Here is a 27,542-nt window from a genome sequence, read left to right on the forward strand (position 1 = left end):
TGGGAGAGGGGTCTTCAGAGAAAGAGTGAGGGAGCCAAGTGCCGGGAAGAGCACACTTAGGGTTTGGACAGAAAAGGAAAAGAAAAGTGGGAACAGAAAAGTTCCAGACAGGCTCTGCAAGCATCTGTACAGAGAGAGGACAGTTAATAACACGACTTATTAAGGCATAATTAGTCCTCCTGTCTCCTTAGTCCATCTTCAGCTTTCCTGGGGAAGGGACTCCTAGCCAGGTGATTGACAGATCTAGCTGGATTAACTTTTAAAAAAAAAGGATTTATTATTTATTTTTATTTTATGTGTGTTGGTGTTTTGCCCAAAAGTATGTCTGTGTGTCTGTGTGAGGGTGCAAGATCTCTTAGAACTGGAGTTACAGACAACAGTGAGCTGTCCTGTGAGTGCTGGGAATTGAACCCCAGGCCTATGGAAGAACAGCTAGTGAATGCCCTTAACCCTTGAGCCATCTCTCCAGCCCCTGGATTAACTCTTAAAAGGAGGAGGCAATAATGTTTAATGTTTTTGGTGGGTAGCTTAGGATGTCAGAGTCAGAGGTTGAATTTAAATTCTATTTTTTGACCAGGAAGAATTAGCTTTCCTTTAATGGCTTCAGTAAGGCTCTGCCTTTGCATATGGTAACTTAAATCTTAAGGGGGGGTGTAATGGAAGGTGGGGAAGCTGCTTGACAGTGGGGAAGGTATTACAGCTCCATCTGTTGTGGCAGAGGCTTGAGGAGTTGTAAAGAGAAGCTTTTTCCTTGAGAGAAGCCTTCCCGCCTGCCTGGTTCTAGAGCCGCATCAGTCCCAAATAAACACACAGGAGGCTATATTAATTATGAAGCTGTTGGCCTTGCTTGTTTCTTACTGGCTAGCTCTGACTTAAGTAATTACCCCATAATTGTTAGTCTAAGTATGTTTCTTACCGGAGAATAGTTCCGGGCTTCCTACCCCATGGCGTTACATGTTGACTCTCCTTGTCCCTCCTATCTAGATTCCCTATTGGCCAGACAGTGCTTTATTGACAAATGCACAGGACTTCCCCAACAAGGAGTGGCTCGCTCAGAACCCATTCAAGGGCCAACCTAAAACCTCACTGCCACCAGCTGGGACCCACACATGCAAAGGTTTCACAACCTCCAAAACAGTGCCGCCAGCGGGGGACCAAGGGTTCAAACACATGAGCTTGTTGGAGACCGCTGGTGTGGATGAGAATGACCCCCATGGACTCATATATCTGAATGCTTGGTCCCAAGTTGGTGAAGTGTTTGGGAAGGATTAGGAGGTGTGGCCTTGTTGGAGGAAGTGTGTCACTTGGGGTGGGCTTTGAGGTTTCAAAAGCCCATAACAGGCCCAGTCTGTCTGTCTGTCTGTCTGTCTGTTTCTCTCTCTCTCTCTCTCTCTCTCTCTCTCTCTCTCTCTCTCTCTCTCTCTCTCTCTCTATACCTATCTCTCTCTCCCTCTCTCTGTATGTGTGTGTGTGTATCTATGTCTGTGTGTCTCTGTCTCTCTCTGTCTTTCTCTCTCTGTCTCTCTCTCTCCCTACTGCCCGCAGATCAGGATGTAAGCTCTTAGCTACTGCTCCAACACCATGCTAGCCTGCATGCCGCCATGTTCCCCGCCATGATGGTCATGGACTCACCCTGTGAAACTACAAGCCCCCAATCAAATTCATTATTCTGTAACTTGCCTTGACCATGGTGTCTGCTCATGCAATAGAACAGTAACTAAAGCAAGGCTATTTCAGTCCCAGATCATAACAGCAGCTGAGAAGTATGACTTCTGTGAAAGAAAGACAGACAGCCCAGCCACTCACAATTCAACGTCACTAAAGGAAATGGGCACAGGGGAGTGGAGGTGCTGGCCGTGGTGGTCCACATCTGTCATCCCAGCACTAGAGAGGTGGAGGCAGGAAAATCAGAAGTCTGAGATCACCTCAGGTACATAGAGAGGTCACAGCCAGCCTGGGCTAGGTTAGAACCTGTCCAAAAAAGAAGGGAAAAGAGAAAAGAAAAATCCCAAAGAAGAGGAAATCACTAAGAAAATAATGGAGGTTTAGTATTCCAAAAAAACAGGAGAGAGCATGAGCATAGACTGAGAGGATTCAGAATAACAGACACTGAACACATACATTACAGTGAAGCTGAGATTGAAAACGTGACAGAGGGGCTGGAGAGGTGGCTTGGTGATTAAGAGCACTGGCTGCTCTTCCAGAGGTCCTGAGTTCAATTCCCAGCACCCACATGGCAGCCCACAACTGTCACAGGAAATCCAGTGTCCTCTTCTGGTCTCCAAGTGCTTCCTAGACATATGTGCAAAGAAAACACACACACACACACACACACACACACACACACACACACACGGTAGAAGTTTTATTTTTAAAAGTGAAAGGCTAAGAACAGCAGAGAGCAGAAGATCGCTTGCCTGATAAAGGAGATGGTGGTAGTCTCAGAATTGAAAGAAAAGAACCGCTCTGTCCAGAGCCCTAAAGCCCAAACTGTCATCTAAACATGAACTCTCCATAAAAGCATCCCCAGGCAAACAAATAAAGCTTCAGAAGTCGGAACACACAGAGACCCACAGAGACTATTTAGGAGGAAACAGCTAACTATGAAAAGAAACAAACGCCAGTGGTGACACTGCAAAGTGTGGAGGGCCAGGGCAGAGGTGGAGCTCTGACTTTAGGGAGGAGGTGTTTCTTTCTGTTTGAGATGGGGTCCCTATGCCTCTGCCTCCAGGATGCTGGGGTTACAGGTGTGTGCCACCATGCCTTGCTTGAGTGGTGCTAGGCAGGCTCTCTGCCAACTAAGCTGCACACAGATCTTTGTTTAGTTTTGTTTGAGACTGGTTTCACAACACAGGCCATGGTGACCTTGAACTTGAGGTCCTCTTGCGTTCAGGGATTCTTCTAAATATTGGAATGTCAGGGTGCTCCGTGATCACTGAGAGCTGACCAGCCTGGGAGCCTGGAAGCCTAAGCCACCAAGCAGGAATGACAGTCTGCAGGGCATGCTATGACTGCATTTCATCCAGGGACGCCAAAGCTGATCTGTACCAGTAATGAGCCTGGTTGCTATGTCACCAGGGTCACCAAAGCACTTACTTGTCTTTTTTCTTTTCTTTTCTTTTTAAGACAAGGTCTCATGTAGCCCAGGCAGAGTATGTAGCCAAGGATGACCTTGAATTTGTAATCCTCCTATCTCTAACTCCTGAGTGTAGCAGGCTTTCTTTTCGGACACCAACCATCTCCTAAATCATGACACAGAGACTTATTATTAGTTATGAATGCTATGCCTTATCTTAGGTTTGTCTCACTAGCTTTTGTTTTGTTTTGTTTTTCAAGACTGTGTAGCTTTGGAGCCTATAGACCAGGCTGGCCTGGAACTCACGGAGTCCACCTGCCTCTGCCTCCTGAGTGCTGGAATTAAAGACGTGCACCACCATGGCCAGCATTAGTGATCAAGCAAAATAGAAGCTCTGGGTCTGAAGCTGTAGGGTTCTTCTTCTACACCACGGTGACAGAGGCACCACTGGCTGTCACCTGAACTCAGGGACTCACCCCTTGTCAGAACAAGTCCCTCTGTGTGTATCCACAAGGCTCAACTCTCTATACAGTCTGCATAGCTGCAGGCCTTCCACAAGGCAGCTCCCGGCTGGGTGCTGTAAGGTGATGTCCGAGACAGGATTGTTCTCTGAGAGCACCAAAGACAACATGGTTGACAGACCTGGCATGCACATATACCAATTGCTGCAAGAGGGGATTTGGAAGAGGTGTAACAAGTTCCTAGGGAAACTGACTACTATCTAGTGTGAGAGTCTAGGACTTCTTCAGTCCCTGTGGCTGAGTCACTAGGGGTTAATACACTTGGCTAAGTGACCTGGGTGGTAAGACTCCTTCTGGGCCCAGTGTCCACACTAAGGCTAAGTCATTGCCACTTGTTATTAAGAGTTATCTCTTCTGGGCGTTGGTGGCACATGCCTTTAATTCCAGCACTCAGGAGGCAGAGGTAAGAGGATCTCTATGAGTACGAGACCAGCCTGGTCTACAGAGCGAGTTCCAGGACAGCCTCCAAAACAATACAGAGAAACCCTGTCTCAGAGAAAAAAAAAAGTTATCTCTGATGACAAGGCACAAGCCAACCAATAGTAATGGAGAGGTTTAGGGATGTCATAGCCCAGGGGACATAGCTAGAATTCAAACCCAGGACCAATTCCGAAGCTGTCCTTCTCACCACACACCAGGATATGGAGGACAGAAGACAGGACAATCAGGAGATGAGCGACACCGTGCTGGGAAAACCAAGTGTTCTGAAGAGCCCACTTGTGGCATTGTGGGCAATGGGTGGGCGGAGGAGCAGGAAGAGGCGCTGGGCCTCAGAGCATACTTGGGGCTCTGACTCTCAGCCCAGATGCAATCTCCTCATGGCATGCTGCCATGGGACCTGTCAGCTAACTTAGCCCTGCTAGTGACATGTCTGTGTCCTTCCAGGTAGGCTGAGCACCCCAGAGTTCAGTCCTCACCTGCTGCCTCCCTGTCTGTCCTCCCTCTCCGGCTGTGCTTGCTCAGAACCTGGGCCTGGGGGGGAGGAGAAGGTACCTGCAGAAGTGCAATTATGTAACTCTGAGTTGACAGCAGGAAGGAAGAAGGAAAGAAATTAAATTGTTCTCTTTTTTTTTCTTAGTCTTGTACATATTTCGAACCTGGATAGCTTGACATCCCTCCCACTTCTTCTGTTTCCCTGCCCTTAGAGTGCAAGCCGGTTTCTTAGTTTTGTGTACATGTGTGTGTTGAGGGTGGGGGTTACACATGGTGCTTGCATTTGGAGGTCAGAGGACAACCAGCCAAGGGTGTTGGTCTTCAGACTCCTCCCACCATTTGTCTGAGGCAAAGCCTCTAATTGGCCTGAAACTTCACCACATAGACAAACAGCAAATCCTAGCTGGCCTAGGTGCTTCCGGGAATCTCCACTATCCAATTCCTGCCTCTGAAATTACATACATACCCCCTCATGCCCAGCCTTTCTCCTCAGTCCCCGTGCTGTTGAGGCAAGTGCTTGGCTGACGAAGCAATGCCTCGTGCTCTGATTTTGTCTCGATTGCAATGCAACCTGGGAGTTCAGAGACCTTCCCACAGGTTGGGGAAGGAAGGGAGTCTGTTCACTGTAGTTTCTGATAGCTGTGGTTTTTGTATCTATTTCATTTTACTCAGACAATAAGCCCACATTGTCTCAGCTACTGTACTGTTGCTATGATAGAGAACAAAACAAGACACCCTGATAACAAAGCAGCTTTGGGGAAAGGGCTTATTTTAGCTCACAGTTCCAGGCTGCAGTCCATCACCGTGTGGAATCATGGTGGCAGGACGCTGAGGAGGCTGGTCACATAGCATCCAGCGTCAGCAAGCAGGAAGTGACAAATCCTGGTCCTCAGCTCCCCTCTCCTGTTGAGCAGTCCAGAATTCCAGCCCAGGCAATTCCCTCCCGCTTCCTGAGTGCCCAGCCCTCCCGGACCCCAGTCTCCATTCCCACAGTTGAGCCCTGCCAGGTGACTCTTCCGCTCCCTGCCTCACAAAATGATGCAGAAGAACTGGGTGTGACCACCTGGGCGTGATCCGGAAGAGGAAGTAAGCCCCTAAGGGAAACTTTGGACCCAGGGGCTCCTGCCTCCTGGCCCCTTCATCCTCCGTGACTCTGTGTCTCCCTTGTAACCACTCCAAGGTCCCTAAATGGATACAGTCCATGCCCCAGCCCTACAGCTCTATGGTTTGTGGTAAAAAGATGTGGCTCTGGGCTTCTTGGTAAGGAAATGAAGTCCCCGTTAGCCTGTTTAGCAACAGGCCCTCCTGGCCAAGGTTCTCCCACACCTAGGGCCAGTCAGGGACACACAGTTCCCAGAAACATTCAGTGGCTGGACACCTCCCCAGTCAGCACCCTGGCACAGACAGAGCATCTACCCAGCCTCTCCTGTGCCCAATACACAGCGCTCTGCGCACCTCAGATCATCTTCCACATTCCCTCCGGCATGCTGAGGGAGACAGCGGGGGCGTTGGGAAGCAGAAGGCAGGGTCTGGGTCCTGCTCTGGTGAGCAGGATGGGTGACTCGGCCTTTCTGAACCTAAGTTTTCTCAGGTGGAAAGGGGTGTGATGGGGCTTCGACAGATGTGTGAGACTTGAACACAGCAGTCAGCCAAGGAGATGGAAGGAACAGTTAGTGCTATGAGCGCCCACCCCCATTGCCCCAGTTCTTGATGGCCTAATGGACACCTAGGTCCTGGGCACACCTGGGTGTCCCCTCCAAGCCTGAGATTCCTGGGACTCCGTCAGCCTCTAGAAACAGAATCTATACAGCCTCAGGAACAAACAGAATGTGCACTACTTGGCTGAGCGTCGGTGCACGCCTTTAGTCCCAGCTTTTGGGAGGCAGAGGCCAGCCTTGTCTACAGAGTGAGTTCCAGGATACCAAGGCTACACAGAGTTTAAACCCTGTCTCGAGAAACCAAAAGAAGAAAGGAAGGGAAGGAGGAAGGAAGGAAGGAAGGAGGAAGGAAGGAAGGAAGGAAGGAAGGAAGGAAGGAAGGAAGGAAGGGAAAGAAAAAAAGAAAGTGCACCACACAGAAATGACCAACCAGGGCCCTGAACTCTGCAGAGGAGCCTCAGAGGCGAAGACATGGGGTCCCAGCAGACCTGGGAGGGGGTCCCAGACTGACCGGCTCCTAGAGAATCCTGGACCCGTGTGAAGGCCACCTGGCACAGGAGGGAGGCCCACAGTATTTCGAAGGTCCCCCAGTGAGATTATAGCTTATTCTGAAATCAGGGATGGGGACAGCGAGTGTGGTGGCTCACACCTGGAATCCCAGCACTTAAGAGACTGGGGGAGGGGTGAATTTCAGGCCCACCCTGGCTAAAAAGTGAGACTTTGCCCCCAAAAAGAAAAAAAATTAAATAAAATTGGGGGGATATTTTTAAAGTGGAAGACAATGTGCCCCTCATATTAGTAAATAAAAAGTCCTTAGAGGTGTGATGGGTACTACAGATTGTCATCTTGACAGGATGCAGAGTCACTCAAGGAACAATCCTCTTGGTCTATGAGGACATTCCTAGATTAGGATAATTAAAGTGAGAAATCCCATCCTAAATGCAACCAGCACCACCACCAGGTACCCTGGGTTAACAATGGAAAATGCCGTCTGGGAACCAGCAGCTGCCACCATCCAGCCTTCTCTGTCCAGTCTCCTTCCCCACCCTAGGCACGGTGTGACCAGCCACCTCTTCTACCACCATAATAGTCTGTGTCCTTAAACCACGAGCCAAATAACTCTTCCTTAAGTTGACCTTGTCAAGAATTTTGTTCCAGCAAGACAAAGAACTAATACTCTGTTTTGTTAAGGTGGGGGTCTCATGTAACCAGGCTGACCTGAAACCTACTGTGTGACCGAGGATGGTCTTGAACTCCTGCCCCTTATACTTCCACCTCCTGGGTACTGGGATTACAGGTGTGCACCACTGTGCCCGGTTTATGCTGTGCTAGGGATCACATCCACAGCCTCGTATATGCTAGGCAAACACTACCAATTGAGTTACATGCCCTCCGCCCCAGGCAACATTTGGATTTATAGCTGGCTGGGTCCAAACTTTTCATCTTTACCATACCCTACTGGGTGTTCACAGATCACTTTAATGGGGTCCTCTCAGCCTGAGGTTAAGGCCATCACCCCATTTTACAGCTGAGGAAACCAAGTCTGGAAGAGATTGGGGTTCTGTGCCCATAGTCTCTTATCTAGCCAGTGAGGGAGTCTAGAACCAGTCCCTGGCCCCCTTGACCAACCCTGGCCATGTCCAGAGCATTTCCTGTCTTCCACTGTCCCCACCTTCTACACTCACTGTGAGCCTCACTGCTGTACCCTACACAAATAATCCCGCCTTTCTTCCCACCCCTTTCCTTGCCTGGGCTCCCCGCCTCACAGAGGGTTCTGGCCAGCACTCCTCTCCCACCTCCAGCCAAGCAGGAGCTGCTCCTGCTACCCGAGAGGCCGTGGAGAGAAGGAGGTGACTTGCCGGAGCCAGAGCACAGGCTTACACGAGGCTGCGTGTCCCCGGACAAATGCCCCTCTGTATCTCGAGGCCTATTGGGACTGGCAGCCACCCAGCACTCACCGCAGGCAGCCTCAGAGGCTAGGCTTGGCCTCTCTCTTGTCCTCTTTGCAGCACAGGCCTGCCAGGTCCCGACTGGGGCAGGAAACAGGGGGTGTGCTCTTTCTGGAATGGAGGGTATGGGAGGCAAGCCAGCTTAAGGAGGGTGAGGGGGCCACATCAGGAACTACTCAGGAAGCCTGAAGTCTTAAGGTGGAAGGCTGAGAGGAAGAAGGTCACTGGGTCCCGGCTGGCTATTCCCTGGGAGAGAAAGCTGCACTCTAGACAGAACACTGACTTTGGCACAGTCCCACAGCAAGTGAGCAACAAAGGTAAGATTTGAATCCAGGACTTCTCCCAAGCCAGCGCTCCAACTACTGGGGTCCCCATCATGGCCCCATGAACAGACACTGCTGTGAGACCACAGATCAGGACAAGTGGGCTCCCAGAAAGAGTGGCCTACCTAGATAATAGAGTACCTGGTCCCCTACACCAGGTCCCCGGCACATCCTCCTTCCCCGAAGATGCTCCAAGACAGTGGTTCTCAACCTTCCTAACGCTGCGACCCTTTAATACAGTTCTTCATGTTGTGGTGTCTCCCAACCGTAAAATTATTTTCACTGCTACTTCATAACTATAATTTTGATGTTATGAATCATAATGTAAATATGTGATATGCAACCCCTGTGAGTCATTCAGAATTCAAAGGGGGCCTGACCCATAGGTTGGGAACCAATGGTCCAGAGAGCTTTTCTCAACGTAAGCTATCCACAGCCAGCACTTTGAGGTTGCCGTGTCCTCAGGAAAGGCAGGAGAGACAGAAACCCAAATTCAGATCCTGTCATGCACAGTGTACTGGTCTGAAACCCCAGTCTGGGGGAAGCTGAGGTAGGGGATGGAGTTTAGAGCCAGCCTGGGTTACATAGTAAGACCAGGCTGGACTCAAACTTGTAGCAAACCCGCTTCAGCCTCTAGAGTAACTGGGATTATTAGCGTTCTCTATCATTCCCAGCAAACCATGTTTCTTAAAACATACAAAAGCAGGCTGGAGAGATGGCTCAGTGGTTAAGAGAGCACGGGTTGCTCTTCAGAGGACCTCCAATTCCAGGAGATCCGATACCCACTTCTGACCTCTGTGGGCACCAGGTAGCATGTGGTGCATTGGCATACAGTCAAACTCTCAGACACATAAAAACAATTAAGGGGGGCTAGAGAGATGGCTCAGTCAGTAAAGTGCTTGCCACACAAGCATGAGGACCTGAGTTCGAGCACCCAGCACCCACATAACAAGCTGGGGGCGTGATAGTGCGTGATTATAATCCCATAGCCAGACAGGCGGAGACAAGGGGGTCCCTCCGACTCCCTGGCCAGCACTCTAGCCTACTTGGTGAACTTCGGACCAACAAGTGACCCTGTCTCACAAGACAGGTAGATGGCACTTGGCACCCAAGGTTAAGCTCTGTCTCCCATATGCACACCAGTACATATATGCCTATGGGGTTATTATTATGTGTATATATATAATGTATGTGTTCTGCACATGTGTGCCACTGTGTGTATGTGCATATGAGAGAGAGCGAAACACAGAGAGACAGACAGACAGACAGACAGAGAGGATGACTTCTGGGAATCGATCTCTTTCCACTATGGGTCCCAGGGTTCGAACTCGGGTTATCATGCTCTTATGAGCTAAGCTATCTTACCTGCGTCTTGTTTTCAGTAAGTGACTAGAAGTAACTCCGAACCCTATGTGCCTTATGAACAGGGAACAGTGTTGTCATGGCAGTTGGGCATTAAAAGAGAAATGGGGGGGTGTGCAGCCTGGGGTGTCACTTGTGGGTCACCAGCCTGGGGTGTCACTTGTGGGTCACCAGCCTGGGGTATCACTTGTGGGTCACCAGCCTGGGGTGTCACTTGTGGGTCACCAGCCTGGGGTGTCACTTGTGGGTCACAGCCTGGGGTGTCACTTGTGGGTCACAGCCAGTTGCTGTGTTGTTCTCTGCTGCTACTCGACCCTGCTCTGGACTCGTCAGAAAGACGCGGCCATGAGCGTCTCCTCTGTGAGTGCCTCCTCTGTGAGTGCCCTGAGGCTTTCTCGGTCCTCAGTTTCCCCATCTGTAGAGGAGCCGGCAGTGGGCTCCACAGTATTCAGACTAGCAACTTCCTCCCGGAGTTCTCACAGACAGTGTGGGGTGAGGAGGCACTGGGAGGCTGTTCGAGCAGAAGGGACTTGTGCTCCGTTAGCTTTCGAGGGAGCTTGGCTTCTGGTGCAGCGCATCCACCGCACTCCAGATCGATCAACCTTCAGTCCACAGAGAGCAGGATCCCCTCCTCCTCCAGCCTCAGGCAGCCATCTCACCACAGGTGTGTGACCTTGTCTCCGGATTCCCCTGCCTCTGCCTCTGCCTCTCAGAGCGTACAGGTGTGTCACTACACCCAATTGTGCAGTGGGGGCAGGGGGGTCTGACCCAGGGCTTTGGGCTTGCCAGGGAAGCACACTGCTAAATGAGCTACACACACACACACACACACACACACACACACACACACACACACACACACACACACACACACACACACCTGGCTTTGCTACTCAGGCTGGCCTCCAGCTCCTGGTCCTCCTGAGGGCTGGGGTTCCAGGGCGTGTGCCGCCACACCCAGCTATATTTTCCAGCTACATTTTTCCACTAATCTCCACAAGGCTGTGGAACAGCTCTATTGGAACAGTCCAAAAAGCAACAGATGGAAAACACTGGGTGAGGAGGTCGAGGTGGTAATTCATATACCCATCTGAGACTAAAAATAATCCATGATGAACAGAGTGTGAAGGTCCATACCTTCAATACCAGCACATTATAAACATTATCAGCTCCCTCTAGCCCACCTTAAGGATTGTTGAAATGGAAGATACTTAGCCCAGAGGAAAAAAAACAGAGACAATGGAATTGCTGTTTTCCAGGGCAGAAAATCTAACCTACAGCTCACTGCTATTGCCACCTGCTGGAAAGAGGAAGAATTGCCACGCTGATATCTGCTGACCTAGTAGGGGATCCAAGAAGTTGGAGTTCTTTCACACAAAGCAGAGCTCCTAAACCTGATAGGGTTGTTATGCGGGAAAGATGGCAGAGGGGAATAGTGCCAGTGGGCACTGACATGAGGATCTGTGACTTAAACCAGCCCCAACGTTTCAGGATGTCAGGGCTTTCCTTAATTTCATTTGATGTTTAATTAGATGTTTGTTTCCTGTGTATGCATGATGGTGTGTGGAGAAGGTAGAGAACAACTTATAGAAGTTACCTCTCTCCTTCTGCTAAGTGGGTCCCAGGGATTGAACTCAGATCATCAGACTTGGCAGCAAGTGCCTTTACCCGCTGAGCCATCTTGCCAGCCCCTAATTCATTTTTAGTTTTTTTTTTAATTTTTGAGACAAGGTCCTCATGCAGCCCAGGCCATACTCAAACTCCTTATGTAGCCAATGATGATCTTTAATTTCTGATCCTCTGTGCACACAGTTTATGCAATGTTGGGAATTGAACCCACGGCTGCTTCATACATATTAGGCAAGAACATTCCCTATCTGGCTATGTCCCAACTCCATGGAAGATGAGTGGCTTTCATGGGTTAGGGTTACTCTGGGTCGCAGTTGCTTATTTGTGGCTTTTTTCCGCTGAGAATTTGTTTGCTTGTCTTATCCAGGGAGGAGCTTGGAAGCAGTGCAGAGAAAGAGGGGAGGTGTTGTATTGAAGACTTGGGGGGCAGATTCTTCCTGATAAGGGCCCCGGGGAGAGTCAGACACGGATGTGTAAGTAAGCGGTCCTGACCTCCGACACTTCCCAGCCCAGCTCCCACACAGGACGGTTTGTTAGCCATGCAAGGGAGCAATAGTGGGGCCCGTGAGTGTGACTAACGCTAGGCTGAGGTAGAAGTCCCCAGTGTGACCAAGGGCAGCACACAGTAGGAGGCAGGGTCAAAGTCCTGGGCAGAACCTTCTGTCAAATCCCAACACTGATGCAGGTCATTTTCTGTGTGTTTTCTCTGGGAAGCAGCCTAAGGCAGGTTCATGGAGATAGGACTGTGCAGTCCCAGACACACACACACACACACACACACACACACACATACTGCCTACAGCCTAGTAGAGCTTCCGCTAGAGGCTATGTTAGGTGGGGCTCCTGTCTATTCCAAGCCTCCGGCGCCTCATGCGTACAGTGGCTGCACACTCCTTCCCAGAACAAAAACAAGGATGGACGCAGACCTTGCCTGTGAAGCAGGAGGGCCATGCTCACAAGTGTGGTTGTGAATTAGTCTCACTCTCTGAAAAACAGCCCTGCCCTCCCTAGAGTGTCCTGACATCCCACGGCCACAGGCACGCACAGTGCTCAGTCCCCGTCTTGGGCCTGACTTGATTGAAGTTGCTGGACCCCCCACACATGAAAACATCCACATCCGTGGCCGTCGATGTTCACCGCCCTCCTCCCACCTTCTCTAATGTGGCAGGAACAGAGATGTCATTGAGAGCCCTCGCTGCCCGGACCAGGCAAGACCGGCTCTGGGATTGCACACTGTTCTTCTGGAAAGAGGAGTAACTGGCCCGCCGGCACCTGGAGCCCAGCGCCCAGGAGGTGGACCCAGACTGACCTGAGGAGGACTGTGTCCTGTGTCCTGTGTCCTGCGTCCTTAGGAGGCTGCTCACTGGTCAGTGGGGTGTGTGTGTGTGTGTGTGTGTGTGTGTGTTAATTTATGTGACTGAATGTGAATAGGTATAAGGGTATGTGTATGTGTGTATGTATGTGTTTATGTGTGCACAGTGCATATGTATGTATGTGGGAATATGTGGGAGTGGGTGGGGTGGGTATGAGGGAATGACTGGGTATGTGTATGCACATGTGTGTGTGTGTATGTGTGCATCTGTTTTTTATTGCGGTGACTGGTCAGGACCCCTGCCAGGTGCACCTCAGGGCAGGTGGGAAGGTGGGGAAAGTGCAGGCTTTGCAGTTGGCAAGGTCAAGTTCATGAGCTGCTCTGCAGCTTTCGGGCTAAATGAGCACAAGCGTGAACTTCTCAGGGTCCTCACTGGAAGCCATGGGAAGGGAAACCCTGTTTTCTGTGGGGCTAGAAATAGGTTTAGGAAACACATCTGAGCCCCTCTATCTTGCTGTGATGGGAGAAGCAAGGGTCTTCGCTTAAGAACACAGCAGGGAGACAGGGAAACCTCATCCCAAATTCTCATGCTTGGCCCTTTTTATTTTTTAGATAGTATCTCACTTATCCTGGGCTAGCTTCAACTCCCTTTGTAGCTGAGGCTGGCCTTGAAATCCTGACGTTCTGCCTGCATCCCTCTGGTACTAAGATTACAGGCATCACCACTATTCCCAGGTCATTGAACTCTTTTTTTATGTTATTTAAACATTTTTATTAATTTATTTTTTACATTCCAATCTCGGTTCCTCCTTCCCCTCTCCTCTCACTCCCTCTACTCCCCCCACCACCTCTGCTCCTCAGAGAAGGTAGTCCTTGAACTCTTTTTTTTTTTTTTTTTTTGGTTTTTCGAGACAGGGTTTCTCTGTGGCTTTGGAGGCTGTCCTGGAACTCACTTTGTAGACCAGGCTGGTGTGGAACTCACAGAGATCCACCTGCCTCTGCCTCCCGAGTGCTGGGATTAAAGGCGTGCGCCACCAACGCCCGGCGTCCTTGAACTCTTGATAGCACTTTCTGGACTGGAGCTGTCACTCAGCTGGCTGAGTGCTTGCCTAGTAAGCACAAAGCCCTACGTTCAGTCCTCAGCACCACGTAAAACCGGTGTGATGGCCACGCACCTATAATCCCAGCGCTGGAGACACAGGGGCAGGAGAGTTAGTTCCTGCTCATCCTTAGCTACATAGTGAGTTCAAGGCCAGACACTGTCCCAAAAAAACAAAAGTACTATTCACACCCCTAACCCTCAGCTCCCTTAGGTCAGGGCCCTTTATTTCACAGGCAAGCAAATTCTGTCCCTTCCTACAGTCCTCCCACTGACGAAGGGGAGATAGGAGTTTATCTGGGGGAGGCAGACAGACCTGAAAAAGAACCATCCATGGCTGTATCTTCAAGGGCCGGCAGGGAGCATGCAAAGCCAAGTCACAGACACTAGCTGTGCTTTCTGGCAGATGGTGGCAGTGGGGAGGAAGTAAGCAGCCTCCCTAACTCAGTCTGGCGGGGGGACTCTCTTGGGAAGGGTGTCTGACTTCAAGCTGTGTTCTTTCTGCTGGGAAGCGTGTGGCCACCCCAGACTGTCTAAGGGAGTCAGGTGACCAGAAGCCCAGGGTAGAGGACTGATGTGCAAGCGGAGGTCAGGCAGAGCCCTGTAGGTTTCATGGAGGGGCCACGGAGCCATGAGAGGTTCTGAAGATTATAAGAACCAGGGCGGCAGGCAGGACTCTGGACTTGGAGCGGGGCAGAGAAAGTGAAGGCAGCGCCTGTCCTATAGATGAACACGGCCAGGACCCCAAGAGCCTTCTTTTTGTAGCTGACAGAGCGTCCAGCTGATGCAGGTGGCCCCCTTCGCGTCTCAGGCAGATACCCGCCCCTCTTTCCATTATGGCCAGGAGAGTGGAGACCGGGATACTTGAGGAGGCTCACTGTAAGGAGCAGGGCTGATGCCTCAGGCAGCCAGCACAGAGACGTACGAGAAGATGGCAAGTCCCTGTCTCCGTGACCCAGCAGAGCTGGTGCGAATATAAAACTGCTTTGAGAAAACAAGTTCTGGGTCTGGAGAGATTTCCCAGTGGTTAGAGCACCTGTTGCTCTTCAAGAAAACCTGGTTCAGCCAGGTGGTGGTGGTGCCCGCCTTTAATCCCAGCACTTGGGAGGCAGGGGCAGGCCGATCTCTGTGAATTCAAAGCCAACCTGGTCTACAGAGTGAGTTCCAGGACAGCCAGGGCTACACAGTGAAACCCTGTCTCAAAAAGAAAAAAGGAAAGGAAGGAAAAGAAAACCTAGTTCTGTTCCCAGCACCCACATGGTGCCTCACAGTCATCTGTGACTGCAGTTCCAGGAGGTCCGATGCCCTCTTCTGACTGCCGCCGGCACCAGGCATGCACATGATAAACACACATACATGAGGCAAAGATGCTTATATCCATAAAACAAAATAAATCTAAGTAAATAAAAATATTTTAAAAAAACAAGTTCTAGGTTCTTTGCTGAGCATGGTGTTGCACACCTATGAGCCCAGCACTAGGGAGGTGGAGTTCAAGGTCATCCTCAGATATGTATGGAGTTAGGGACCTGCCTGGGCTATAAGAGACCCTGTCATGAGGGAGTGAGGGAAGGAAGAAGGGAAGGAGGAAGGAAGGAAGGAAGGAAGGAAGGAAGGAAGGAAGGAAGGAAGGAAGGAAGGAAGGAAGGGACCTTACAATTCTATTCTGGGGTACTATTTTTAGACACACAGTTTCTAGGGCCTCATTTTCACCTGCTGCCAAAAGAACCTGCATGCTTGAGAATTCGAAAACCATCCAGGCAAAGAGCAAGAGGCATCGTGTAGACATGGTAAGACTAACCCTGGTTTTAAACAAAATTTCTTCTTCCTCGTTCTCAGCAAAGTCAAGATGACCACAGCCACCACTCTGGGGGACGCTGTCTTCTCACTGAACATGACCAGAGGAGAAGACTTCCTGTATAAGAGTAAGGTGGACTTTGGAGGGAAGGTTGCCAAGGACAGCTTCAGGGTCAACCTCCTTCCTGGTCCTACTGCTTGCCAACCTCGTGCATGTTTTCTTTGCTCCGGGCCTCGGTTTCCTCATCTGTAAAATGGGGAATATCCCACAGGAGGTTGTTTGGAAGACTCAAAGGAGTCTCGGGAAGGGCTTGGCCCCTGTAGATGCACACTGCACACTGAGTAACCAATAAGCACTAGGACAAGCAATATGACTTTAGACGGCTGCTCTTACTCCCTACTCCTCTGCAGCAAATCCTGGAGTCTAGGGAGCAAAGGAAGTTTGGACCTCTTTCAAGATACTGAAATGGGTCTCCTTGAAAAGTAGCAACTTAGTACATGTGGTGGTGGTGCATACTTTAATTCCAGCACTGGGGAGGCAGAGGCAGGGGGATCTCTGTGAGTTTGAAGGTCAGCCAGAGCTACGGAGTGAAACCCTGCCTTGGTGACAACAATAAAAGCATTAAAGAGTAGCACTCTTTTATTTTTATAGGCATTGATGTTTTGCCTGCATGCATGTCTGAGTGTTGGGTATCCTGCAAATGGAGTTACAAACAGTTGTGAGCTGTTATATGGGTACAGGGAATTGAACCTGGGTCCTCTAGAAGAATACCTAGTACTCTTAACCACTGAGCCATCTCTCCAGCCCCTCCTGCCTACTTCTTAATGGGCAAACGAATGAAGGTGGGAATGGGTTAGTCCTGGGAAATGTTTACCAAGAACCAGGGGTTCCCAGGATAAGAGAAGCCAATGGCAGATCTTCAGAAAGTCAGACACAGGATGCAGCTCAGCTGGTGGAGGGCTTGCCTAGCAGGCATGAAGCCCTGGGTTTGATTGCCAGCACTGGATAAACTGGGTGTGTGTTGCACATAGATGACCCCATCACTGGGGATGTAGAAGCAGGAAGAGCGGAAGTTCAAGGTTATCCTCAGCTAATAACAATGTTTGAAGCCAACTTAAGCTGCGTGGGACTCTGAATACTAGTTTGATTCTCCATTGCTGTAATGTTCACCATGACTAAAAGAACTTGGGGAGGAAAGAGTTTATTTTAGATTACAGCTTACAGCCCATCATCAGGAGAATCCAGGCAGTTCCTGGAGGCAGGGACTGAAGCAGAAACCATGGAGGAATGCTGCTTACTGGCCTGCTCCCATGGCTTTCTCAGCCTGGTTTCTGGTGCAACTCAGGACCACCCACATCAATCACCAACTGAGAAAATGTCCTGCAGACCCAGGTGCAGAGGCCAATCCGTTTGTGCCAGGTTGACACAAACTAACCGGTAAAATATGAAAAGAAGACAAAACAGTTGTCTGAGGAGTGTGGGTCCCTTTCTTCAGCCTTTTCAGTTGTTGACTTGTCCACTCTGCATATGGTTCGGGTGTCCCCAGTAGCAGTTCTACACTGGGGCAGGGGACAGACAGCTGCAGGCTTTGGAACCTGCAGGCGGCTAGATGGAAGGCAGGATGCCTCCCTTCCATAGAGGCCCAGAGAAGGTGATTTCAGGACAAGGTCGCCAACTCCCACATATTCCATCTTGTCTGTCACAAGCACCTCCCTCCCCTGCACACACACATACCCCTTTGTTCTGATCCTTGCTGGGATAGGCGTCCATTTGGAAGCAGCCCAGTATGTCTCAAACAGGAGGGAGCCCCAGGAGGGGAATGACTGAAAGCCAGATAGAAATGATTCTGGTTTGCTTTGAGACAAGGTCTCCATAGATAGCCCAGGCTAACCTGGATCTTGCAATCCTCCTGATGCAGCCTCCAGAGTAGCTAGGGATACAGACTTGTGTCATCTATCCTTTATGTTTAGCAAATCTAGGTAAAGGCACTAAAAAGTGCACACATTTGTGTCACCAACATCCATATCAGGAAACAACGAATACCTCTGGTAGGAAGGCCAGAGAAACACTCCCGTGGGTCTTTGTATTTTTCTGTGTAATTGTTCCCCAATAAACACCCATTTACCATTTATCTTGGATCTAGTGAAATAATTACATCCTCGCCTTCAAATGCCAATGACTCCAAGGTCCTGTTCCCTAAAGGAGGCCCCTAAGTACTGATATGCTGATTACTTGTGTATGGCTTTGACTTTTAGTGAGTGGAAAGAGAGCCATATAGATTCTTTTGTATCTGGCTTCTAATTTTTAAAATATGCATCAGTGTTTTCTGCTTGTGGGTTAAGTGCACCCTGTGTGTAGTACCTGTGGAGGCCAGAAGAGGGTGTCAAGTACCCAGGGACTGGAGTTACAGACGGTTGTAAGTCATTGTGTGGGGAACTAACTTTGGATCCTGTGTAAGAGCAGCCAGTGCTCGTTTTTTAATGAACTAATTTTATGTACATTGGGGTTTTCCCTGCATGTGTGTCTGTATGAGGATGCCAGATACCCTGGAACTGGAGTTACAGACAGTTGTGAACTGTCATGTGGTGCTGGAAATTGAACCTGGGTCCTTTGGAAGAGCAGCCAGAGTGGCCGGTGCTCTTAACTGTTGGGCCTTCTCTCTGTCCGGTCCCTGTTCGTAAAATCTGAACAGGCTTTATTTTTTTAATTTTTATTTTATTATTTTTTAAATGTTTTTCGGGACAGAGTTTCTCTGTGAAACAGGTCTGGCTGTGCTGATACTCACTCTGTAGACCAGGCTGGCCTGGTACTCACTGAGATCTACCTGTCTCTGCCTTCTAGGTTCTGGGTTAATGGTGTGTGCGACCACCACCCAGCTGAACAGAATTTAGTAGTATGCACATACACGGCTGCACAGATGAATGCACAGGTGCAGATGACAGTGACTCATCCTCTCCCATTTTTGCTTATTTTTATATTTTCAAAATTATCCCCAAAATCACATCAATTGCATATTATCAGAAAGAGGGGAGGGAGTCTTGCTGATCTGTTCCACAGAAGTTGAGAGCTGTGCTGGGGCAGCTAAGAGGACTCAGGCTGGTGTAGTGGCACATGCCTGCAACCCTAGCCCTTGGGAGACAGAGGAGGAGAATCAGGAGTTCGAGGTCAGCCTGAGCCACATGGGAGTCAGTTCCTTACTGCTGTTCCAGAACATCTGAAAACAAATCAAGTGAAAGGGGAAAAGGTTTGTGTGAGCTCAGAGCTCAGTGCTGGTGGCTTGGCTCTACCACTATGGGCCTGAGCTGAGAGTATAAGCAGAGGGGGCATGGTGAGCTGCCTACTCATAACAACTGGGAGGCAGAGAAAGATAGAGTGAGACCATGGAAAGATGACCTTCAAAAACACCTAGTGACCCACTATAAATCCAGTGGCTTCATCTGCTGATTAGTTTGAGGTCCTCATGTTCCAGTCAATGATCAGTAATTCAGCCCACCAGCTGGGGACCAAACCATTAATACATGAGATTTGGGGGGATACTTTACATCCAAATTATTCATGACAAGTGTCCACTGGGGACCCTCCAATCTGCATGCCTGCTCATGCCTTCACCATCTCTGCTCTCTCTTATTTTGTATTTTAATTCATTCATATCTTTATTGTGTGTATACGATGTGTATTGTGTGTTCATGTTGGCATGAGCGGGCCATGGCATATATGTGGGGATCAGAGGGCACCTTCAGTATCAGTCCTGCCCTTCTGCCTGGCTTGCAGCAGAGTCTCTGTTATTTTCTCCCATCATACATCAGTACACAACAGGCTCGGGGCCTGTAAGCTTCTGGGGAATCCTCCTGTCTCTGCCCCCCATGCCCGTGGGAGCCCTGGTGTCATCATGCACGAAGACTCCTGTGGTTTCTGGGGACTCTTCTTTGTCTGCCAGGTGCTTCTACACAGTTTCAGTTCCCTCTTTTCTGCAGGTTCTGGGGCCATCGTAGCTGCCATTGTGGTGGTTGTCATCATCATTGTGACCTTGGTTCTCATCCTGCTGAAGATGTACAACAGGTATAGGATGCTCAGGACTGCCTGGGTCCCCCTACACACTCGTCCTCCCCCACTCCTGGGGCAGAGTGTCAGCTCACCTATTCCAGGGTGGCTCTGCGCTCCTGCCCTCTTTGTCAGAGCTGACGTTCAAACCCAATCCATCTGGTTTCAAAGGAAATATTCCCACCACAACATGGAATAATAACAGGGGATGTGGCTCAGTGGGTAGAGCATTTGCCTAGCATACATGAAGGCCTGGGCTTGATCCCCAGCACGGCATAAATAAGTATGGTACCACTCAGGAGGTAAAGGCAGGAGGGTCACAAGTATAAAATTATCCTCAGCTACATGATGAATTCAAGGACAGCCTGGGCTATATAAAACCCTGTCTCAAAAACAACAATAGTAGCATCAAGTGTTATTTTTAAAGCCTTTGGGGTGTTATCATGAGAGCCTATTGGAAACAAGCAGGTGGCGTTGAATTCCAGGTCTCCTGTCATTCTGTCCACCATTGCTGAAGCTCTGATTGACATGTGGGTGGGTACCCCATCACCTCACATTGCTTACACTGATGCCTGCTGGAAATGAGAAAAAGGTTTTAAAGAATTAGGATCTATCAACGGATGAGATATCTCATAGACATCAGAACTCATTATTGTTAGCTATCCAATCTTATGGTATATAAAGTGAAGTTAGGATTACATTTTGCTATATTATTTAAGACAGAGTCTTCTGAGCCAGGTGTTGGTGGCGCACGCCTTCAATCCCAGAACTTGGGAGGCAGAGGCAGGTGGATCTCTGTGAGTTCGATGCTAGCCTGGTCTACAAAGTGAGTTCCAGGACAGGTTCCAAAGCAATACAGAGAAACCCTGTCTCAAAAAAAAAAAAAAGCAAACAAACAAACAAAAAAGCCGAAAGAGTCTTCCTGTTTAGACCAGGCTAACCTCAAACTCTAAGTGTTCTTGCTTCAGCCTCGAAAGTCCTGGGATTGTAGACATTTTAAGTCTGTTCTCTTCTCAATTACACAAGATGGTCTTAAATGTTCCTAGCAAAATACTTAGCATGCATGAGCGCACTGCAACCTTTGAGGCTCCCCTTAGACTTAAATGCAGCCACTGCTCCGACTCCATTCACTGTCAGGGGCAGGGTGAAGGCTAGCAGTTTAAAGTTAAGCAGAACCTTCTGAAGTGAGCCAGGCTGATGTTGAAGGTCCTTCCTGATTGCGACAATGTGACTTTATGACAAGCCATCCTCACGGAACCCATTCCTTACTGTCTCTTACAGGAGAATGAGAGCTAGGCGGGAGCTGGAGCCCAAGAGCCCAAAGCCACCTGTGCCTCCTCCCCTGGACCCAAACAGCAACGGCAGCCAGCAGCCTGCGACTGTGACCTTCAGTCCTGCAAACACCCAAGCGGAGACTCGGTGACCCTACCCTGGCACCATCCCTGCCTCTGCAAAAAGCTTTGATGACCCAGAAGCACCCTCTGCTGGCAGCTTCACTGAATTCTCTCTGGTTGGGTAAACTGAGGCACCTCTCATATACAGCCCCCGCAGCTTGAAGCCATCCTTAACTGTGCTCTGCTTGGCCACCCCAGCTGTGTCCATATCCCTGCTGCCACTATACCAAAGAGCTAAGGACAGTCTTTTGTCACCTGATGAGAAGAACTATGCTGGAGACACTGGTGTGTGTCTGGTTCTTGTCCTACAAATGCTACAGCTAGACAGACAGACAGACAGACGTCTGAGTGTTCTGGTCAAGGATCAGGAAGTGCTAATGATAATGTCACCCAGGGTCTGCCAACTGGGAGCATCTTGGCTTAAGCGTCATGTCCACAACTTTGCAGAACAGATTTCCAATCCCATATCAGGTGTAGGGAAACTGATTTTGACTAACTAACCACAAAATCAACTTGGTAACGTCTAACCTATTCCAGTAGTAGATGACCGATAGCCAGCTCATGATGGCCAGCCAGAACTTTCTCCCCCTTAAGCGACAAGGGTATCAGAGGCTGAACTTGGTGGCACATGTGTCTGTCATCTCAGCACTCAGTAGAGGCAGGAACATTGTGATTACATGGCCAGCTTTGGCTATACAAGATGTTTAACTTGAAAAATATTACAGAATAAGCAGTATTCACCCCCCCAAAATTCTACTTCATTAGTAGCCAGGAGAAGGTATCCTGAGGAGCAGAGGCTAACTCTAGAATGAGGAGCACAGGCTAGCTCTAGGAAGAGGAGCAGAGGCTAGCTCTAGGTGCGCATGCACCTGGTTGTGTGGTACCTGCTCAGGACCCCTTTTGCTGCCCCAGGTGGACTATCCCACTCCTCATTTTCTGGCTCCTTTTTATTTGGATGCTAAGCTTTCTTGACAGTCTCCTTGCCTCTGGGACAAGTATTTTGAGGCCCATTAAATTCTGCATTTCCTGTGTCCTTCCTAGTCACCTTGCAGAGACAGTCACCACACAACATGGACAACCTATTCTCTGTGGCAGCTGATCTCTGAGCCCTGGGCCAGAAGACGATCTGCTAGCAGGGACAAACATTTCAGAATTAAGATTTACACCCAAACTGGGAGGTGGCAGCACACACCTTTACTCTCAGCACTTGGGAGGCAAAGGCAGGTGGATCTCTGTGATTTTGAGGCCAGCCTGGTCTACAGAGGAGTGCCAGGACAAGCTCCAAAGCTACACAGAGAAACCCTGCCTCAAAACAAACAAAACAACAACAACAAAAGATTTGCATCCAAACTGTTCTCTCTTACTACTTTGAAAAGCTCATGGGATGGCTCAGTAGGTATATGTAGCCAAGCCTTGAGCACCTAAGTTTGATCCTCGGGACCCACAAAGTAGAAGGAGAGAACAGATTCCTGTAAACTATTCTCTCATCTCTGCATGTGTGCTGTGGTGCTCCACAAACACAGTAAGCAAACAAATTAAATGTAAGTAAATTTTTTTGTTTTTTTAAATAAAAGGTCACTGGGGGTCTAGGGAGATGGCTCAGGGGCCAAGAGTGCTTGCTGTACAAGCATAAGGACCTGAGTTCAAAGCCCCAGAACCCATCTGAAAAGCTATGTGTGGTGAGATGCACCTGCAAACCCCCCCACACACACACACACTGGGAAGAGGTAGAGATGGGAGAATCATGGTGGCTTGCTGACCACCAGCCTGGCTTCAGGATCAGTGAGAAAGCTGTGTCACAGGAGTGAGGCAGAGAACGATAGAGCAGCCCACTTGACGTCCTCTTCTGGCCTCCAGGTATGCTCACACGGGAGCATGTGACACACATGTAACACACATACACACAACAACACACATACACACAAAAAAAATTATTTTGAGACTGGCCTGGAATTCATTGTGTGACCAGGCTAGCCTAGAATCCACAGAGATCCTCCTGCCTCTACCTCCTGAATGCTGGGATTAAAGATGTTCACTAGCTTCCTGCTTAGACCCTGCACAAGCCCCAACGTATGATGCTTCCCTGGCCATTTTCTGCTTTCAAAATAAAACAAACAAAACCCTTATGCTGCTGGAGACCCAGCTCCTCGGGGGCCCTTCCCTCCATCCCTGGTACTCGTGGGTAAGGGACTGGTGGGGGGGGGATGGAATCAGCTTGAGTGTTCCAGCCTTAAAACTAACCTCTCCTGTCCACAAGAAACTCTTCTTTTGATAACTAATGCTTGGGAAGGAAGGAGGAAAGAGGTGGACAGAATGTGTAGGGTGGGATCAAGTGAGCTGATTTATTGTTCTGCTTTTCAATAATGAATCTAACCCAGTGAGGCTCCTGTAGTGGCTCTGTGCACCGTGAGGGGGTCCTCAGTGCAAGAATACAGGGCCCGCCCTGATTTCAGCTGCAGATGGTGTGACCCCACTTGTTTCCTGTTCTGATAGGTACCTCTCTCAGCTGGGTGGGTTCTCATAGGGAGAGGTCTGGAATTGATGAAAGAGTAAACACATGCATTTTAAAATAAAGAGGTTTCAATCAACCATGCGTTGCTCATTTCATTTACGTGTAGTATTAACAAATGCTTTTTTTTTTTTTAAAGAACTCCCTTTCAAGCTGGGTGTGGTGTCTCATGTTTAGAGTCCCAGAACTAGGAGTCTGATTCAGGAAGACTGCAACAAGTTCAAGGCCAGCCTGGGCTACATAGTGAGTTCTGGGAAAGAGTGAGTGGCCACCACCAGACCTTTCGAGAGTTGGGAAACTTGCTGTTCAAATGTGACAATATGAATTTTTGTAGCCTGAAGCTAAACACCAAGGGTTGTCAAGGACCTGGAACCACTGGGGTTGTAGGAGATAGCAGCATGAACATCAAATCACCAGAAGCAATATTTACCACAGACTATGTCCCCACCGTGTACCAGACACACCAATGGCCATGTGGACCCGGCAGTGCCTTTGGCCCTCTCTAGTTCCCATGTGAACTGGGCATGCAGTACACACCTGTAATTCCAGCACTGGGGAAGCTGAGGCAGGAGGATTACAAGTTGTTGGCTGGGGATGTAGCTTCTTAGGCAGAGTGCTTGCCTAGCATGAGTGAAGTCCAGGGTTCCATCACCAGCACAGCACTAAGTCTGGTGTGGTGGTGTAACCCGTAATCCCAGCATTTTGGAGGTTGGGGCAGGTAGGTCAAAAGCTCAAGATCATCTTCAACTAGCAAGTTTGTGACCAGCCTAAGAGACACATGATTCTGTCTCAATGACAACAAATAACAACAAAATTAAGTTAAACAATTCTGGTTTCTCCGAACCCATCACAGCACAAGCCATTTTGAGAATCTTGAATTTTTTAGTCATCCAATGTGTGTATTGAGCTCTTGTCTTGATATGGCTTTAATTTGTATTTCCTAATAACAAATGGGACACTCCCCAATTTGTTTAATGGCCACGCTTATATTACCGTAAAATTACCTTTCAATCTATTCTTTTATTCAGTTCTTCCTCTTTTTTTTTTTTTTTTTTTTTTTTTTTTGGTTTTTCGAGACAGGGTTTCTCTGTATTGTTTTGGAGGCTGTCCTGGAACTAGCTCTGTAGACCAGGCTGGCCTTGAACTCACAGAGATCCGCCTGCCTCTGCCTCCCGAGTGCTGGGATTAAAGGCGTGCGCCACCAACGCCCGGCCAGTTCTTCCTCTTTCAATGTTGACTTAAAGAGTTTTACAGGAAAAGAAAAAAGTAAGTCATTTTGCCTTTAAAAACAAAGAGACTTGGGACTGAAGAGATGGCTCAGGGGTTAAGAGCACTGACTGCTCTTCCAGAGGACCAGGGTTTAATTCCGAGCACCCACATGGCAGCTCAGACCTATCTATAACTCCAGTTTCAGGGGACCCCGACACCCATGGAAAAACACGAATACACATAAAAATTTTGAAAATTAAAAAAAATAAAAATTAAAAAAACAAAGAGACTAAATGCAATCAAGTTGACATCAAAGACTTAATGGTCTTCCTGGCCTGTTGAGGTCAAAGGACAATTGCAGAGGAAAAGCTGCTGAGGCATCTCGCTGATGGCTGACTTTCATATGCAAAACCAACCTTACATTAGATAAACCAAGCCCAGCTGGGCATGATGGGAAACACCTGTCATCGCAGCACTCAGGTGTCAGAGGGAGAAGGACCGTCACATGCAGAGGCCAACCTGGGGTAGAAAGGAAGATCTTGCTTCAAATAAAATCATCATTTGTTGGGCCCCAACCCCACGGGGTCTCTGTGAGTTTCTGGTCAGCCTACAAGTGCAATCTGTTTTCCAGTCCAAGTGCTTCCTGTTTTCTAGTCCTAGCTTACTTACTGCCCCAGCCTTGACCCTCTGACATCAACATTCAGCAGGAGGAAAACCCGATCTCTTCTACCTGGGGTTTTTCCACTGTGATGTAAACCTGTATATAAAGCTCCTCCCTCCTACAAGAGAGACCTCTTAGCACTTGCACTGAAGACACACACACACACACACACTCTCTCTCCTGGGAATAAAGGCAACACATGCATTCTCTTAGTACAAACAAGTGGACGTCTGGTCCCTCTTTTCCTGATACCTCGGACCTGCTTGTGTTGCGGGCGCTGCAATTGGAGGTTCCACCAAGATCCAGAGAGACTAGGAAAGATTGGCCAGAAAGAATACTCAGGAGAGGAGAGACTCGAGAAAGAAAAGAATTAAAAACAGGTACCTCAACTTCTAACAGTAAAATTAAATTGTCAAACCTCCAGGCTTTGCTTGAGAGATCACCTTCTAAGGAGAAGGTGGATTGGATTAAATCTCCAGGCCTTTGACTGACACCAAGGGCAGGAAAGAAAGGGGAACCTGAGAGATCATCCTAGGTGTGAGGGTGGATTGGATTAAATCTCCAGGCCTTCACCTGACTATAAAATGAAAAATACACAGAGTCTGGATACTGTGTACAGTTGTGTTGTCTTTAAATTTTTTAATTGCTAAGAAAGGAACAAAAACTGCTAAAAGACATTTGATTATTAATGCTGCTAAATTAATCCAACTTATATATTTTGAAAATGGCTTTGACTTCTAAATTTAAATATAAGGACAGGTTACTTGGGAAAAGAATTTCTGCTTTTGTTTCCACAAAACATAAAAAGCTGTGGGTTCCTTCCAGACTAGTATGGTTTGATGAAGCAAGACCACCTAAAGCAGTGGCCCAGGTGATCCAACATCTAAAACAGCTGAGATGATGCAGCCTTACAGACCACAAAAACAAGAACTTGAACAGGTTTCTGGGTTTTTTCTTTTGTCATGATCCCCATGGTATTTCAGTGCCCCTTAACAGCAGGAAGTAGTTTGGAAAGAACGACGCCCACATTCCCAAATATTGTTTATAAATATTTGTATGCTGATTGGCATTAACGTCCTAGTCACCTGAGATAGGTGCTAATTTATATATAAAGAAGGGGGAAGATGTTGGGCCCCAACCCCACGGGGTCTCTGAGTTGCTGGTCAGCCTACAAGTGCAACCTGTTTTCCAGTCCAAGTGCTTCCTGTTTTCTAGTCCTGGCTTATTGCCCCAGCCTTGACCCTCTGACATCAACATTCAGCAGGAGGAAAACACGCTCTCTTCTACCTGGGGTTTTTCCACTATGCTGTAAACCTGTATATAAAGCTCCTCCGTCCTACAAGAGAGAGAGCTCTTAGCATTGGCAATGAAGACACACACACACACACACACACACACACACACACACACACACACACACACATATACATTCTCCTGACAATAAAGGCAACACATGCATTCTCTTAGTACAAACAGCTGGACATCTGGTCTTTCTTTTCCTGATACCTCGAACTAGCTTGTGGTGCAGGCACCACAATCATTGTCAAAACCTGACTTAGTCCTGGCATAAAATTTCTTGTCTATGTTGATTCTGGAAACAGAAGGTTTGATGTGTTCATCTATTATAAAAGTCAAGATTGACTTCTGATACAGTGAAGCCTTTTTTTACTCTCTCTTTGTCCAAGGACACACACACCTGTTTACAATCTGCTTACCCACAAAGGTATCCATGGGAGGCCAGTAGATGCTAATGTTCTCTGTCCCCTCTTTTGGAGGCAGGAGCTCACCAAGTCTAGAACTCAACCATTCTTTTGGCTAGCCTGGTGGCCCATAAGCCCCAGAGATCTTCTTATCTCCATCTTCCTCCAGTGCTGAGGTTCTAAGTGGGAGCAGCCATGCCCAGCTTTTTACAATGGTGCTGTGGATCTGAACCCATGCTCACATCATGAATGCACTTTTATTTTTTAAGACAATGTAACTGGGAATGACTTTGAATTTCAGATTCTCCTACCTCTACCTCTGAGTTGTAGGATTACAGGTCTGCACACCTAAACCACCACACTTAGCTTCT

General features: G+C 48.6%; 1 protein-coding gene across 2 annotated transcripts in view; it reads left to right on the forward strand.

Moving 5' to 3' along the window:
• Window positions 1–23,680, forward strand: part of LOC101838154 (non-compact myelin associated protein) — a 30,159-nt gene extending 6,479 nt beyond the window's left edge. The window contains exons 1-5 of one of the 2 annotated variants that reach the window (XM_021232746.2): window positions 8,054–8,454; window positions 12,620–12,817; window positions 15,699–15,784; window positions 19,632–19,716; window positions 20,980–23,680. In XM_021232746.2, coding sequence (XP_021088405.2) covers window positions 15,709–15,784; window positions 19,632–19,716; window positions 20,980–21,121 — 303 coding nt within the window. In that variant the 5' untranslated portion in view covers window positions 8,054–8,454; window positions 12,620–12,817; window positions 15,699–15,708 and the 3' untranslated portion in view covers window positions 21,122–23,680. Of the gene's footprint in view, window positions 1–8,053; window positions 8,455–12,619; window positions 12,818–15,698; window positions 15,785–19,631; window positions 19,717–20,979 lie in introns of those variants that run through there. The other variant, XM_013120138.3, reaches the window with a different exon arrangement.
• The last annotated feature ends 3,862 nt before the right edge of the window (window positions 23,681–27,542 follow it).

Source organism: Mesocricetus auratus, unplaced genomic scaffold (genome assembly GCF_017639785.1).
Source record: "Mesocricetus auratus isolate SY011 unplaced genomic scaffold, BCM_Maur_2.0 Super-Scaffold_100014, whole genome shotgun sequence".
NCBI classification, from domain to species: Eukaryota; Metazoa; Chordata; class Mammalia; order Rodentia; family Cricetidae; genus Mesocricetus; species Mesocricetus auratus.